The 16,468-nt window shown below is 38.6% G+C and overlaps 1 protein-coding gene across 1 annotated transcript in view; it reads right to left on the minus strand.

Annotated features, from left to right (window-relative positions):
* Positions 1-16,468, minus strand: part of LOC127192725 (T-cell receptor-associated transmembrane adapter 1) — a 34,710-nt gene that overhangs the window by 1,503 nt on the left and 16,739 nt on the right. Inside the window, exons 3-5 of the mRNA XM_051150014.1 lie at positions 14,638-14,674; positions 4,975-5,036; positions 2,949-3,037 (exon numbers count right to left, since the gene is read on the minus strand). Coding sequence (XP_051005971.1) covers positions 2,949-3,037; positions 4,975-5,036; positions 14,638-14,674 — 188 coding nt within the window. The remainder of the gene's footprint in view (positions 1-2,948; positions 3,038-4,974; positions 5,037-14,637; positions 14,675-16,468) is intronic.

The following is a 16,468-nucleotide window of genomic DNA, read 5'->3' on the forward strand; positions in this document are numbered from 1 at the left end:
CATTCGGCCATGTTGCTGGTTACCTCCGCTCAGGTACCATGCATCCATCCATCCTCATATCTTGCTGGGTGGCTCTCTCGTGCCTGGCTCTAGCTCCAGATCCTATCTACTTGCCAGATGTCCCATCTCCTATTTCCTACCTGAGCTATAGGCCATCAGATTTATTACTGACAGGTAAAGTTTCCATACAGACGTAAGATATTCTCTCAACATCTCCCATTGCTCTGGCAACAGGGCCCAAGAAAACGGGCCAGGAATGAGCATATTTGATGGCATCCTAAAGTTGATGTTTATTCTTAAGGCTAGAAAACATATTTTTCACTTGAGTCAAAAGGAAGAATACAAAGGCTTTCAGTGGTTTGCCCAGAATCATTGGAGGAGTCTGCTGATGACAGAATAGAAAGAGATATTAAGCTCATGAGGAGAATGAGGAAAGCTTCTCCATTCAACAGCCTCAAAAGCAAAATATATTCTTTTTTTTCCGTTTTTTTATTAATTTATTCTTGTTACATCTCAATGTTTATCTCATCCCTTGTATCCTCCCATTCCTCTCCCCTCCCCCCCATTTTCCCATTATTCCCCTCCCCTATGACTGTTCCTGAGGGGGATTACCTCCCCCTATATATTCTCATAGGGTATCAAGTCTCTCCTTGGCTACCTGCTGCCCTTCCTCTGAGTGCCACCAGGTCTCCCCCTCCAGGGGACATGGTCAAATGTGAGGCACCATAGTACGTGAGAAAGTCATATCACACTCTCCACTCAACTGTGGAGAATATTCTGACCATTGGCTAGATCTGGGAAGGGGTTTAAAGTTTACCTCATGTATTGTCCTTGGCTGGTGCCTTACTTTGAGCAGGACCCCTGGGCCCAAATCTGCCTATCATATTGTTCTACTTGTAGATTTCTAGGACCCTCTGTATCCTTTTATTTTGCTATTCTCCCATGCATCTCTCATTTAGAGTCCCAATAGGATGCCTTCCTCTCTGTCCCAGTTTCCTGGTAAGTGAAGGCTTTCGTGGGACATGCCCCTTGGGCTAGTATGCAGATATAAGTGAGTATATACCATTTGAAGCTCTGTCTATCCTATGAGGCAATAATCTCCCTTTTATCCCAAAGTGTTTGGGATTTGGTTTCAGCATTTATAAGAAATCACCCCAAATAATATGTGGCTGGCCAATAACTACTGTATTTTATCAGACAGTGCCGGGGTAAAACAAACAAACAAACAAACAAACAAACAAAAACAAACTGAGAGTTCCAAGAAAGTATCATGGATGTACTTCTGTGCTGGCTTCGTTGAGTGAATTGGGAGTGGGAGGACCTGGAGGAATGTGAGTCTCTAGAAAGAAACAGAAGCTACAACTGATGAAAAAAAAATCTAATTTCCATCTAGTTTAGAACCTATAGCGAAAAACAGATGAAAGGAAGTTTATTTTTTTTTAATATCGAGATCATTTGTACACATGCTAGGCAAATAACAATGGTTTGTTTCTAGGAAGAAAAAGAAAATAGAGGAAAATTAATCAAAGTTGTAAGATCCTGAAAGACTCAGGAGAAACAGTGAAGATCACAGTCAGTATAGGTTTGGGGAGGGAGATGATGCTTGCTATGGAGTAAGGAGGCAGAGCATTGATCCAAGATCAATCAATAAATAAAAGGAACATCACATACATATATACTTCAAGTTTATTGGATATGGGAACACTTTGGGACTTATTCCTAGGTTTTCTGGTGAACTCCTAGGAGTACGTGTACATAGACCAAAATATTCCAATTAGTCTCTGAAGCACACACACACCATTTTCAGGGGACAGGGAAATGACCCACATGGTTGCCAGGAAACACCTTTTCCCTTCAGCTTATGCATGCCATTGTAGATTACCTACACTTCTGTGACCAGTCAGTGCAACAGCGTAGTAGAGTAGCAAATTGGTCATGAGTATGCTGACAAAGCGAAATCGAGCAATCAGGAAGAGACGATTCTAATATGTGAAACTAAGCTTATAAGAATGTAATAGAATAAGCACCAGTTTATTCTGAATAGTATCTTTAAATACACAATTCATAGAAGATCAAGCTCAAAATGTTACATGGTTTTGCATCATTCCCACTTGAGTAAAAATCAGATGCAGATCAAAGCTACTCAGTGCATTTTACATGTATTCAGTCATAATTCCTATTCAGAATTCTCGGTATATTTATAACTAAAACTGTGTGGATGGATCTGTACATTTCTAGATGGTGCAATTACACCTTAATCTCATTAACTCATTATCATGTGTTTAACAGAACATATTATATCATGATGGTTTTTTCTGCTTTTTCTTTTTAAAATTAAAAAAACTTTTTAACATACACATTTATATTATTACACACATATATATAATAAACTACTTAGAGCAAGAAGAACCATGAAACAATCAGGAATGATATAAATGTTACATTCACAGTGTTTTGGCTATTTGTATTTGGCAGCCTTGAAAAGAACATCTTTCTTATCTTGGTGAGTCTAAAATTCTGAATGTAAATCAATATCTATCATATCCCATCATTATAACTGAAAACATCTATCTAGACCTAAAAACATCTTAACTCCAAAACAACTAAGCTTAATCGTAAAAATAAACTGCCTTGTCTTCAACCCCATCAGAGACTTGAGAAGGAATATAATTAATTATCTGAGTAGACAGGAAGTGCAGGTAAGCAGCTTCCACAGTGAGAAAATGACAGAGACAGTTTGATGCCTGCATAGTCACCAAATCTCTCTTCCAAAAAGTCCCTGAGATTCCATCTTACACCTATCCAATTGGCTAAGATCAAAGAGTCATGTATTTTTTTTTTACTTTGAAAAATACAAGTATACTTTGAAGATCTGTGTTTTATGAACATATATGTGTGTGCATCTATATGTATGTACATGTATATATGCACAGAAAACTCACCTGTGCAGTTGCAGATGCAGCGGCTTCTTGAAACTCACTTGCAGGTCTTTGTGGTTGAGCTTTCATTTGCTCATAGCAGCCCTCATCCATTTCTTCTTGGGAGGAAAAGTGATCGAGATTGCCATGGAAAAATTAAAGAGGGCTGGCATAAAGAAAATGCACGATCCAAACAACATTTAAGCAACTTTTTAGATGGCCATGCAAAGAGGTTGTCAGTGCACAAACTGCTACCTGCAGATCAGACAGAGAGGTCTTTTGCCACAATATTCATGATGGACAGAAAGATGCTCGAGATGTAGACTGCACCATAGGGATTTTCCGTTCCACAGCAGTGTGTGGAAGTCTCATTGAAACAACTATTTGCGATGATCTAGAGCTATGATGGAGTTAAAGGGTTGCCTGTGTAATCGGGTACACACTGTGCCAGCACATGCTTCACTGTGCTTCACATGAGGCACGGTGCTTGCAAAGTCCATCAGTGATGACAAGTTTGTAACTCATTCTATGAATGAGATGCTTGATTGAGAGGTATTTAGGGTACCTCGTTCTAATTTTGAATAAAATGGCTTAGATTCTTGTAAATGTCACTTTTATTTTTTCAGATAGAGGGGTGAGATGAGAGCTCTATCTACGATGTGCACATACACGGCTTGGGCTGAGCCTAGAGCATTTCTTTCCCTGTTCTAACTATCCCTAGACCTAGGCCTACAGGCTTCTAGCTCCTGTATAGTCTAACCTCCCAAGCTGACTGATTCAATCTGGCTTCTCTTGCCTTCTGGCTGAATTGCTTTGCTTGGCCTCATACTAACTGGCAATATGCTATAATCTTCTGGCTCCTTCTCATTATCTGGCTCATTCTGTCTTTACCTGTGTTTAGCTTGTTCTCTTTGCCACCTGTCTTTGTAAAACTGTACCCCTGAAACTGTCCCCCCAACACACTTTTTCTCTCCCTACACTGTTCTATAACAGCCTCTCCTTCCTGTGCTGTTTTCTTGAGAGCTGGGCATATTCTCTCTGACTTTCATTGTTTGTGATTAAAGGTGTGTACTAAGAGTGTGTCTGTATTCCAGCCAGATCATACTGTAATCCAGAGAGTGTCTGCTGCATTCCAGCCAGGTCACATAGACCTAGAAGGTCTTTGGATGTGATCCTTTGCCAGAGCAGCTATGTTGCTGGATTAATAAATCTTTTAATCTTGTAAAGTTCCCATATCTCTGACTATATCAATTCCATATTTTTTGGATTATAAATATTATGGTATTTTTAAATCACAGAAAACCTTCGCATTAGAGAGAGAGAGAGAGAGAGAGAGAGAGAGAGAGAGAGAGAGATCTACAAGTAGAATAAGCCCAGAGACTCCGCTCATGAACAGAGTGAAGGCCCTTAAAAGGGCGGCAACTTCTCTCATCAGCCATGGGGTTGGATCCCAGCTGCTCACTTTGAGAACTTTACAGCATTTTGTTTTGAGAGAAGGCTCAAGTGGAGAGCACTTGTAGAAAAATAAAAGCACAAACCACTTAATGACGACTTGGTTCTGCTTTCTCCACACCTGCTATCAATCCAGCCCCAGGTTCTCCAGTTAAATAGAACAGGTTAAAACACTGGAAACTAGAGAAAGTGTTCACTGGCTTGGCCATTAACCATAGACATGCTTTTATATATACAGATCACAAAATACTCTTTCTGTGGATCATATTCTGTTCTAGAAACAGATTTATTTCATAGAACTCTCTGCCTGTCAGAACTCATGGAAATTTAAATCTCCTGTTGCTATCCTGATAGTAATGTGTTGTTACTACTCCAAGAGTAAATTAAAAAGCTCATAGAAAAATAGGAGCTGCTGTCTTGCACTGAATATCACAGTGCAACTTACAGTGTGGCCCTTGCAAACATATCCTTTATAACATATTAGATATAACTTATAGCTTCTAAGAGACCTAACTGCGATGGTTTCTAAAAAGAGACACCTCAAATTGTTTGTAGAATATATTAGGTTTTTTGACATATGTAATTATAGAAAAATAAAACTTACCTGGGATTATATTTTCTAAGTTACCATATATTGGAGTATCTTCAACATAATATTCATCAGTTCTATAACAGGGGAAATTATTTTCTTCATTAGATAAAAATCCACTTTTTGATTAGTAAAATATAACTACTAAGTAATAACTGGTTAACTAATACATAAAAATTAATAACTAATATCTCAGCTCACTTCAATATGTAGTAAATTGTCATATGTTCTTGTTCAGCCTCAGATGTCGTTGGTAGAAGTGATCATATGTGAATGAGTGAAAGTGGAAATCATGCGTGTGTGTGTGTGTGTGTGTGTGTGTGTGTGTGTGTGTGTGTGTTTAAGCCATTCAGGCTCTGCCTCCCTACCCATAGCGGCACAACTGGCCTTCGATCACTGGCAACCTGCAGATCCTGAGGAAGGAAGCAAAGTGGAGAGCCAGGAGCTGAGGAAACCTCAGGGGATGGTAAACACGATGAGAACAGACTCTCAGGAGGCAGCTTCAGTGAGGCAGCTCCTTTAATTGGGGGTGGGGGGTGGGGAAACAAAGGCTACTTAGGATGAGTAGGAACTTTTGGTGTGAGTGTACATCATTGGCCTAAGCCAGTGTGCCGAGGATGCCTCATTAGCTTAAGGACCCGCATGACCTTATGAAGGGAGAGGAAGTTTAACCTGGTTACTAAGCTAAGTGACCTTCGGGCCTGTGGGGGTGGGGCACCAGGCTACGTGCACAAGGACATGCAGGCCCAGGGCATGATGGGTATCGATTCTACTCTTGCCAATCCCAGCATGAAATTTCTAGGTTTTAAACACGCCTCAACCCAGCTCCCCAGGCTCTACTGCTCCCAGGCGCCACATGTCTGTGCAAGTTAAAAGTTGAGATTGGAGTGAATATATAAATAGAAATTAAATTTTTAAAAAGTTGAGATTGGAAACTTCTTTCAGGAATAAATAAGGATAGCAAATGTTTACTGAGAGCTCTTATGTGTGGGGGACTTTTTGAAGCACATTATATATATATTTGTTGTTGTTTAATTCTCAAAGCAATTTCAACAGCCAGCACTATCACCCTGATTTTATAGACAAGAGAGATGAAATATACAGACATTATGTGACTTCTCAACTTCAGGGTCACAAGGTCTTCCCAAGGACTTCCTCCAGATCACAAGAGTAGAAAAAAGCAAAGTTGAGAATAGAATGCAAGTTGTCTGTGCTCCTGGCTGTACTGCCTATCTGCTTGCTCCCAGTACAGCTCTGAAAGGTCCTTTAAAACTACGTTTGTTAAATATATACCTTAGAATCAGACTGGTAAATGAAATATAATGATTGGCAACTTACTACACTTCCTATGCCATTACAATCTGAAAAGCCTGAGATACAGAGAGATTAAGTTATTAATGTTGTTTTATCAACAACATCAGAAACAATTACCAGTTATGAGAATTTCCCACTCTGCCAGGGCTCACTCCACCTTTGGGCCAGTCCTTTAGAAGGGTCTGATTCCTGCACTAGATTCAGTAGGAATCTCCAATGCATAGGAGTTAAACATCCAGACACACAGGCAGTAATTGTAAACGAGAGCTATGGTCACAATGTTAATTTGACTGGAAAGTCCTCTGCTCTACCTATATTCTAAGCAAGTCATGCAGAAAGATACACAATCCAGTGGCTTTAGGGAAATAGTTTAGGTAGTCATATAAAGAACATAATTTCCTTCCCTTTTAGTCTAGATAACTAACAGGGATACAGGAGCATTGGTTCTTGCTTTTGGTTAAATTTCCTTCTTGCTTTATGTGAATAATGCTATTATACAAGTAAATACCTTACCATAGTCTCCAGATTTTCCTGCTGGCATCATGCTTATGACAATGGCCTTAATGTCTAAATTTTACATTGGTATAATAGGGACAGAGGAACATGTACTTGGTAAGTGACATTTTATGAAACAGGACCAACTGCTTTCACTTTGAGATTACGTGTCACAGAGAACTGGAAGGAATTATATCTAAAGAAAAAGGAACTCATTCAAAGGCCTGACACCAAAGTGCTTCCCATACTTTAAAGAAGACAGAGTATATATAAATGCTAGGTAGGTCTCCTTAAACAAATAACAGTTCAGAAGGTTCCTGCACAAATGGTTTGAAAAGTCCAGATTCTGGCCCGCATTTCACTTAGCGATGGTAACGAACTCATTTGCAATCATCTTTCCATCCAGTACAACTTAATGCTGGAACCAAAGTCTTGAGTATGGTTTTTCTCTGGGCATGCATAAAATATTGTAGCAAAAGGTGAAGACTTTTTAATAAGACAAGCCATCCATTTTCCCAGCCCACAGAGATAGCAGCCACAACCTGCAAATGATAAATCATGTCCAAAAAATGAATATCACTCTATTCCCTATGAATGAAAATAAGATGTGATTTATAATGCAGTGTCCCATGTCTGCAGGCAGGTCTCAAGTGATTAATCACTTCAAATAAACTATTATTCAGGAGCATCTGCTTTAATGAACAAATTAAAAAACGTGTCTTTACTTAGCAATGCCAAATAGCTGCAGCTTACTGCAGACATGTAATAAACTTCAACAACAAATGTTTGGTAATGTTTTATGTGGAAGATTACAATAATTGCTGGAGGTTTTTTTTTTTTCCTTTGCAAGGCTGAGAATCAAATGTCTGATCTTGTGCATGCTAAGTAGCTGTTCTTCCTCTGAGTTACATACCCAGCTCGTACAGTGCTTGCCTTTTGAAAAAAGTTAGTAAGTTAGCATGTAACTTAGAGAATAATCTACCCTGAGTTTTGAGTCAAGTCAGACACTCACTCTGAGATGTCTGAAGAGGGACTCTAGCTATTAGGTGTATTTATCGACACTTTGAATTTGTAAAATATATTATTGTGGCTTCTTCTATGGTCCAAATATTTGAACTTTCAATTAGTCCTTATCTAGTCGCCGTCTTTAAAATGTGTTTATTTTATTTACTTGAAATGTTTTATTATCTAAGAATATTTTTAAAGATTACTCTTCAAAAAACACATTACTTCTACCTGGATCCCCTCATATGTCAATTCTATAAGTTATAACTGTATTATGTATAAATCAATGATATTAAACAACTTAATTCTTCTCAGCCTCCAGATTTCATATTGGGTTTCAATATTCAAATAAAAAGGTAAGATATTGTTGCAAAAGTAATAAAGTTTTTATGGGGTTCTGAAGTTATCAGACTGGATAAGCGCAGGCTTTGGGGTCTGTCAGAAGTTGATGTCAGCAAATGTCAGCTTACTTTACTTAAAAGATGTTTCTTTGGCTACGTAGTGATTTACGTTCAGGTTCTATTGGCATGCGTGTTACCTAAAACCACAATGGATGAATGAATGAATACTGGTAGAAATGTAGTTTTCTAGAAGAGCATTGCACTCTGGTGTCTTGAGGTTCAGGGGAAGGAGAAGCAACTAGAAAGGGGAACAAAATTAGAGGGGTCTGCTGGTGGCTCAGAGCTAGAGAAGAGAGCATTTCAAGTAGAAAGTGTCGGGGTCTCCAGTGACACAGATGGGGCCAGCAAAATAAAATTAAGATTTGACCCTATGGAATTCTTGGGTCACCTTGGCAAGAGTTGAGGTAGTGAATTGGAAGCCCAAAGACTGCACAACATAGATTCAAGAGTTAAAATAGAAAGAAGAAGCCAGTAAATATGACCAGAATGTAGCTATATAATTATGTTTGGCTGTAGAAGGTATATAGTAGACAGGCAGCTGTGTAGTACTGTACCATCAAGCTCATATTTTCTGACTTCTTATTTTTTTAAAATCACGAACAATACAGTCTACTTATGTATTAAGGTAAAGATACAAGAGAAACAGGAAGAATATTGAAGCAGGAGGGAAAGGGCAGGATGCTACATGGTTATTCTTGAATATGCTTAATTGTTGCTTTCCTTATGAAGGACCGTGAGACAAGTCCTTGTATCACAGCTATAACAGGAGGTTGTACATTTCAGAGATGCTTCTGAGTTTCTGTGAGACATGAGCATAGACGGTCCTCACCCTCCACACACTGGCATCAAGGCCTCTTTGCTGAAGACGGCACACAGACAACTCATTGGACGTGGAGAAGTTGAGCTTGTGCCTACAGAGAGCCTTCACCCCCACATGCTAGCGTCTTTGGTACAGGAATGGATTCTGCATGCTACCAAAGGAGAGACATAAACACCAACACGGCTCCAAACCCTTTGATCTACAGTGGTGCCCTGCCTTCAAGATATGCTACTCCAATGGTGGCACAAAGCTGTGGGAGTAACCAACCACTATCTGATTCAACTTAAGACCTACGCCGCAAGACAGAACCCAAACCCTACACTGCTTGAGTGACCAAGAACCTGAAAATAGATAGCACAGTGATCTAGAATAAAACTAAATTCTTTTGTTATACTAAAATAGCATAGAAATAAAAATAATTCCTTGTGACATGTTGTTAAACTCACAGATCAATCCCTTGTTCAGCCATGAGAGAAGCGTCCTCCTGCAGCAGACGGGAACCAACACAGAGCCCCTCAGCCAAACAATAGGCAGAGAGCGAGAGTCTTTACACCACTCAGCCTTAAAGGAGAATACGCCAGTCAAATCCCTTCCCTCAGGGATCAGGGAATCATGGGGAAGAGGAAGCAGGAAAAGTGTAAGAGCCAAAGAGGATGGAGAACAACAAGGAAACAAGGACCTCTAAACCAACATGATCAACACACAGACGAACACACAGAGACTGGGGCAGCACGCACAGGTCCTGTATGGGCCTGTGCCAGATGGGGTCCTAGAGCTGAAAAGACTAGTGGACACATGCCCCCACCCCAACCCAGAATCTATTTCCAATTAATAGCCACTTACAAGTGAAAATTTAGTTTTATACAAGAGAATCTCACTGGGAAAAGAAACTCCTTTTAAGAGTAGGAGGCTTAAAAGAGAGAGAGAGAGAGAGAGAGAGAGAGAGAGAGAGAGAGAGAGAGAGAGAGAGAGTAGGAGGCTTGCCCAGTAGTCTGTGGCCAACAGGAAATGAACTCTGAAGCTTCAATTGGAGGTTCCTTGTCAGGGCATTTTCTTTTTTCTTTTTAAAAAATTATATATATATATATATATATATATATATATATATATATATATATATAATATATATATATATATATATATATATATATATATTCCCTCTATTACAAGTCCTCTACATATATATTATAGCTTCCAGTTTAGTGTTTTTATCTCATTTATTTAATCACTTTACAACACGATCCCAGTCCCCTCCCTCTTCCCCTCCCAGTCCTGCTCTCATATCTCCCTCTCCTTATTCCCCCTTCTCCTTCTCAAAGAAAGGGAGGCCTCCAAGGGGTCCCAACTCACCCTGTCACCTCAAGTCACAGCAGGAATAAATGCATCCTCTCCAACTGAGGCCAGACCAGACAGCTCAGCTCCTACTCCCATTGTTGACCAAGCTGCATAGCTACCATATATGTGTAGGGGGCCTAGGTCCAGCCCATGTATGCTCTTCTGTTAGAAGTTCAGTTTCTGTGAGCACCATGGTTCCAGGTTAGTTGACTCTGTAGGCTTTCCTGTAGTGTCCTTGACCCCTCTGGATCCCTCTAACCTTCCTTCTACTCTTCCACAAAACTCCCCAGGTTGGCCTATTGATTAGCTGTGGGTCTCTGCATCTGTTTCCATCATAATCCATTATGGGTTTTCTGAAATGTTTTTATAGGATTCCTGAGTGTGTCTCTTCATCTATATATGATTTTTGTGCCTTCTTTTGGGCTCTTTTCCATCTGTTTCTTTTGTCCTATTGTGATGTGTTAATTTTTGTTCTATTTATTATTTATTTTATCAATGCAAGAAAAATTTAATTCTCAAATAATCATTTCCTCCATGGTAGACACATTTTAATAAATAAAGCATAATACCATCTATGTGTCATTTTTCTTTTTTTTAATTTTTTCTTTTATTAATTTGTTCACTTTACATCCTGATTGTAGCCACCTCCTTTGTCACTTCCCACTCTCCCTTTTCCTCTAGTCCTCAGAAAGGGGAGAACTCCTCTCCTAGCATCTGATCTCGGCCTATCAAATCTCATGTTTATTGCCTGTATCCTCTCTGTGTCCTGGCAAGGCCATCCCATCAGGGGCAAGTGATCAACGTGGAGGAATCAGAGTCAATGTGCTGCCTCCCTACTACATCTGAGCAGAGGTCTAGGTTCACATTAAGCTTAGTCCTTGGTTGGTGCATCAGTCTCTGTACTGTAGTATGGTTGTCCTCTATTATGTGGCTAATATTCAAAATACATAAAGAACTCAAGAAATGAAACACGACCACTCCAAATAATCAAATGGCGTACCGAACTAAACAGAGAATTTTCAACAGAGGAATATCGAATGGCCAAGAAACACTTAAAGAAATGCTCAAAGTCCCTAGTCATCAGTGAAATGCAAATCAAAACGACTCTGAGATTCCATCTTATACCTGTCAGAATGGCTAAGATCAAAAATGCTTTTTTCATTAATTAATTTATTTATTGATTTACATCCTGATCGCATCTTATCCTCCCCCTCCTCCCAGTCCTTCTCTCTCACCTGCCCTACCTTCATCACTCTTCCCTCCCTCAGAGAAGAGGAGGCCTTGCATGTATATTAACCTGCCATGACATATCAAGATGCAGTAGGGATAGGTGCACCTTCTCCTATTGAGAGAAGAGTCTTTTAGAATGAGAGACAGAAAGGGAGTGGATCAGGATGGGAGGCAAGGTATGGAGGAACTGGGAGGAAAAGAGAGAGAGAGAGGGAGAGAGAGAGAGGAGAGAGAGAGAGAGAGAGAGAGAGAGAGAGAGAGAGAGAGAGAGAGAGAGAGAGAGAGGCTGGAAACCATAATCAGGATATATTTTATGAGGGAAAAATCCATTTTCAATAAAAGGAAAAAAAGAATAGAAGCTTCTGTCCATGTATTCTCAGAAGCTATTGGGTCAGGGCCCCTGGCAATAGATGATTAAGTCTTTGAGGAAATCATCTATCTCTTTCCATTTTGCAGTTTTATTTTTAGAAGACTGTTCTCCAGGTGGCTTTGGAACATACCTGTCTCATTTGTAATTCTCAAGAATAACCAGAGGATGCAACAGAAGGTGAAACACCATAGGATGAAGAGGATGTAGAAGCATTGGCTACAAAAGTCTGGGCTTGGCTGCAGTCTCTATAGAGACAGGCACCTTCACAGCTTTAGCTGTCATTTTGCCTCTGGAGTGTAAAAGCGAATGCTGGCTGGTTTCTGATTTTTGTTCATCTACACATGCTGATGAGATTCTTTGCCCCAGGCTTCTGTTCTAGCCCCTGGGGACCACTCAGGAGGAACTTGAGCTCTCTTTGTCCCTATTTCATGCAACATGTTGTGCGTATCATTGCCTTCCTCACTGCTCACAGCAGGTAGGAAAGTGGAACTCAAGATGCTGTGGCTTGAAGCATTGAAACTCCTGTACCTGATGGTTGGCATGGTGATGATCTTTGCTTTCTTCCTTGTGGGGCAGTGGGGAGCATACACTTTGGGAATCAGTGAACTTAGTTTACCATTTCCTACATAGTGCTTATTCTTAAGTAATTATTTGTTAAATGAATGAATATTACACAAAAATGAGCCTCATTTCCCACATCTATAGTAGAGTTAAAAGCCTATTTACATCGAAATATGTATTGTACCAGTTTTACTTTCCATCTTTTCTCATGCCTATATCAATGTAGTCTTTAGCTAACTGATCAAATCACAAGACCTTTTATGGCACTGTATCTTTTTTATTTTGTTTCTTATCTTTTGTATTTTGAGGTAGGCTTGATTTATGCAAGCCAGGCTAGCCAGAAACTCAGAATAGACCTTCCTGCCTTGCCTCCCTAGTGCTGGGAATACAGATTAGGGCCACCACCACCACACCTGGCACGTTGTGTCTTAATTGCTCTTCAAATGTCAAGAATCAAGTTTATCGGAAAAGAGATGAGCGTTCTCGTTTGTTGTCAGCAAAACATCCTTGATAGCCTGAAATTATCACCAGTTAAAGATCCTAGCAGGAGGGATAGTCGCAAAAATTTGTTTGCAGAGAATCTACCTGCAAACATATCCTAGATCTGTAAGAGACATTTTTACACAGAGCAGAAACTATGATAAAAATACCCCTAGAGTCAAAGGGGCTTTAAATCCTGTCCTGTCCTGCCCTGTCTTGTCCTGTGCTGTCCTGTCCTGTCCAGTTAGATAGCTTGTTCAAAGGTTTCTAAGGTCACCATTCTGGAGATCCTCTTTTGAATTTTAATTCCTAAATGGAATGTCTAATATAATGAAACTTTTGGGTCATATCATATCATATCCTATCCTATCCTATCCTATCATACCATATCATATCATATCATATCATACCATATCATATCATACCATACCATATCATATCATATCATACCATATCATATCATATCATATCATATCATATCATACCATATCATATCATATCATACCATATCATATCATATCATATCATACCATATCATATCATACCATACCATATCATATCATATCATACCATATCATATCATATCATACCATATCATATCATATCATATCATATCATATCATACCATACCATACCATATCATATCATACCATACCATATCATATCATATCATATCATATCATATCATATCATACCATACCATACCATATCATATCATACCATATCATATCATACCATACCATACCATATCATATCATATCATATCATACATATATCATCCAGAAAACATGAAATGTCTCTAGATTTTCTTTTAACAGTATTGTGTAAAATCTGCACATGGTAGTGCATGTCTTTAATCTCAGAACTCAAGAGGCAAAGGCAGGTGAATTTCTGCAAATCTGAGGCTAGCCTGGTCTACATCATGAGCTCCAGGACAGCCAGGGCTATGGCTCAAAATTAAAACTAAAAAACTGAAAAAAATATATTACACTTTCTCTATAACTAAGCCAAGAAGTTTTAAAGACATTCTGTAATTAAATATTATTTCAGAGTATAAATTCTTCACATTTCACTGTTGATTGAAATCATCCTTACAAATACCATGCCACTCAGTGTGTGTGTTTTTTACTTGTTTATTTTTTGAACAATGTCTCTATATACCCAGGTTGGCCCCAAAACTATGTAGCCCAGGCTTGCCATAAACTTGCGTTTTTGTCTGTCTCATCCTCTCCACTGCTGGGATTACTAGCGTGAACCATCAGGTCTGCCAACTTATCTTAAGTCTTATGAGGTTTTATAGACTTCTGTCTACTCTATATTCTGAAATGCATATAATCCTATATAAAATTAGACTGTACTCTTAATGTTTCACCTTCATTATAATATAGATCCCTATATTAGATGCCAATGAGAGTTTTATAATGTCAGGTTAGACAGTCTTCTTATTGTTCACTCGGCTCTTTGATTGACTTTGTGTATTAATAACTTGGATGGATGATAATGTTATCATTTTCAATCTTCAGATGCAAGTAAAAGCAATCATGATTTATTTTTCATCTTCTTTTAGCCCAAGTGGTAACTTCTGCAAGACAAATCTATAACCATATAGCATTTGTTCCTTTCCTTATTAGTTGGAAATCATAATACATTATTCAATTTTAACATACCTTGGAATGTAGTCTTCAGAGTATCTGTACATTTTATCTGAAAAATATTCAAAATATACAAATTTTAAAAATGTTTACACAGGAGGATACAAGGGATGGGATAAACATTGAGATGTAACAAGAATAAAATAATAAAAAAATAATAATTTAAAAAAAAAAAAAGAAAATAAAATAATCTTTCAATTATAAAAAAAAAAAATGTTTACACATTTTAAAATATTTCATGAAGTGTTCTGAGAGGAGCTAAGCCTTGGTATAAATTCACAAAATTGATCAAGCCACAAAGGCTACTACTAACTGAACTGCAGAAGATATGATTTGCAGATGATTTGAGAGTATCCCAGGGATCCCTGTGCGAAAGTTTACTCCTTAGGATGGCCATATCAGGGGGTGCACTGGAACTTTTAGAGTGGAATCTAACGGAAATGCTTTACTCCCTGAGAATGCTGCTGCCAGAAGGGATTAGGCAATTTCTCATGTGACTGCTGGGTAGTCCTTGGAAGATAGTCATGAATAGGAACAAACCTGACTGCCCCCTCTGTCTCCTGGCTGGAGCGGCAATCAGTTACTCCAACATGTGCCTCTGCATTGCTCTCTGCTATGAGGTAACATAGTCAAGAAAAGACAGGAGGAGCATGTGCTATAACTGTCCAGAGTTTGAACTTCTGGAACAATAAACTAAATAAAACCCTTTTCTTTAAGGTTAACTACCTTTGATATTTTGCTGTAGTAATACAATGGATAAAGACATCTTCCTTTCTGAGCCTAACTCTGTCTTGGTAATTTGAGATGAAAACAAGACACCATGGGCATAAGATCGAGCCAGGTGCATGAGGACTTTATGCACAGAGAACAATGAGAAAAGTCTGGAACTTCTGTTCCTGTCACTCCTGCTCCTGACTATTGTGAAACATGGACATGTTTCTGCCTTTGAGCTCTACCAATACTTCTGAGGTTTTCTATTCTGTTTTTTTCTTATGTTGGTTCTAATAGACCTTTATAACAATAATAACAACAACAACCAACCAACCAACAACAAAAATTCTACCTGTCTACATTTTCTGTCTGTCTATGAGTGTGGTTTCTGTTTATCATGTATCTATCTGCCCTGCTCTAAAATGTCTTGGCATCTGATCCCACATAGGGGTGATGTAATGCAGAAGCATTGTGATAATTCCATTTTATCCATATGGTAACAATCCTAGAGTGAAGACACTGAGAAAAACTTGCAACTTAGTCCCCAAATTTATTTGAAATAATATACTGGCGTCTAGATTGACCAGAGATGTAATTAACGTAAGATGATAAAACCATAAGAATAAGATGTTCTGATTCTCAGGAAATAGCTCACAATGAACCTTGAAGGTGGCATCTCAAAGGCCAGTAACTCGATAAATGCATCTGTGTATTTAAAAGTGATGGGAAAGTGGAGACTTTGAGGACTGTTCTGTGAAAGTAATAGGTTCATAATAAATTGTTAAAGTTAATGGATTTAAAATATTCAATATACAATTTTGATGCTTAATATCAACTTTATTTTGGAAATTTTATTGTGTGCTCATCAAGATTTATGTACTAAACTTGGGGACTATATGTAAAATCACATTTCTCATATTTGAATTTCTTATTATTTAATGTGTCATGGAATAAAAATGAACTTTCGCTGAGGTTATTCTATAAAAATAAATATTGGTGCCATAGCAGTCTCTGACATCAGAAGCTAAATGGTCTTACAATTTTAATATATGGAAAACACTGTGGTTTGAGAAAGAACCAGAAGGAACCATTTAAAATAATTGAGTCGACCACCAAACAACTGAAAACGTTACTT

This window comes from Acomys russatus, chromosome 8, assembly GCF_903995435.1.
Source record: "Acomys russatus chromosome 8, mAcoRus1.1, whole genome shotgun sequence".
Classification (NCBI taxonomy): Eukaryota; Metazoa; Chordata; class Mammalia; order Rodentia; family Muridae; genus Acomys; species Acomys russatus.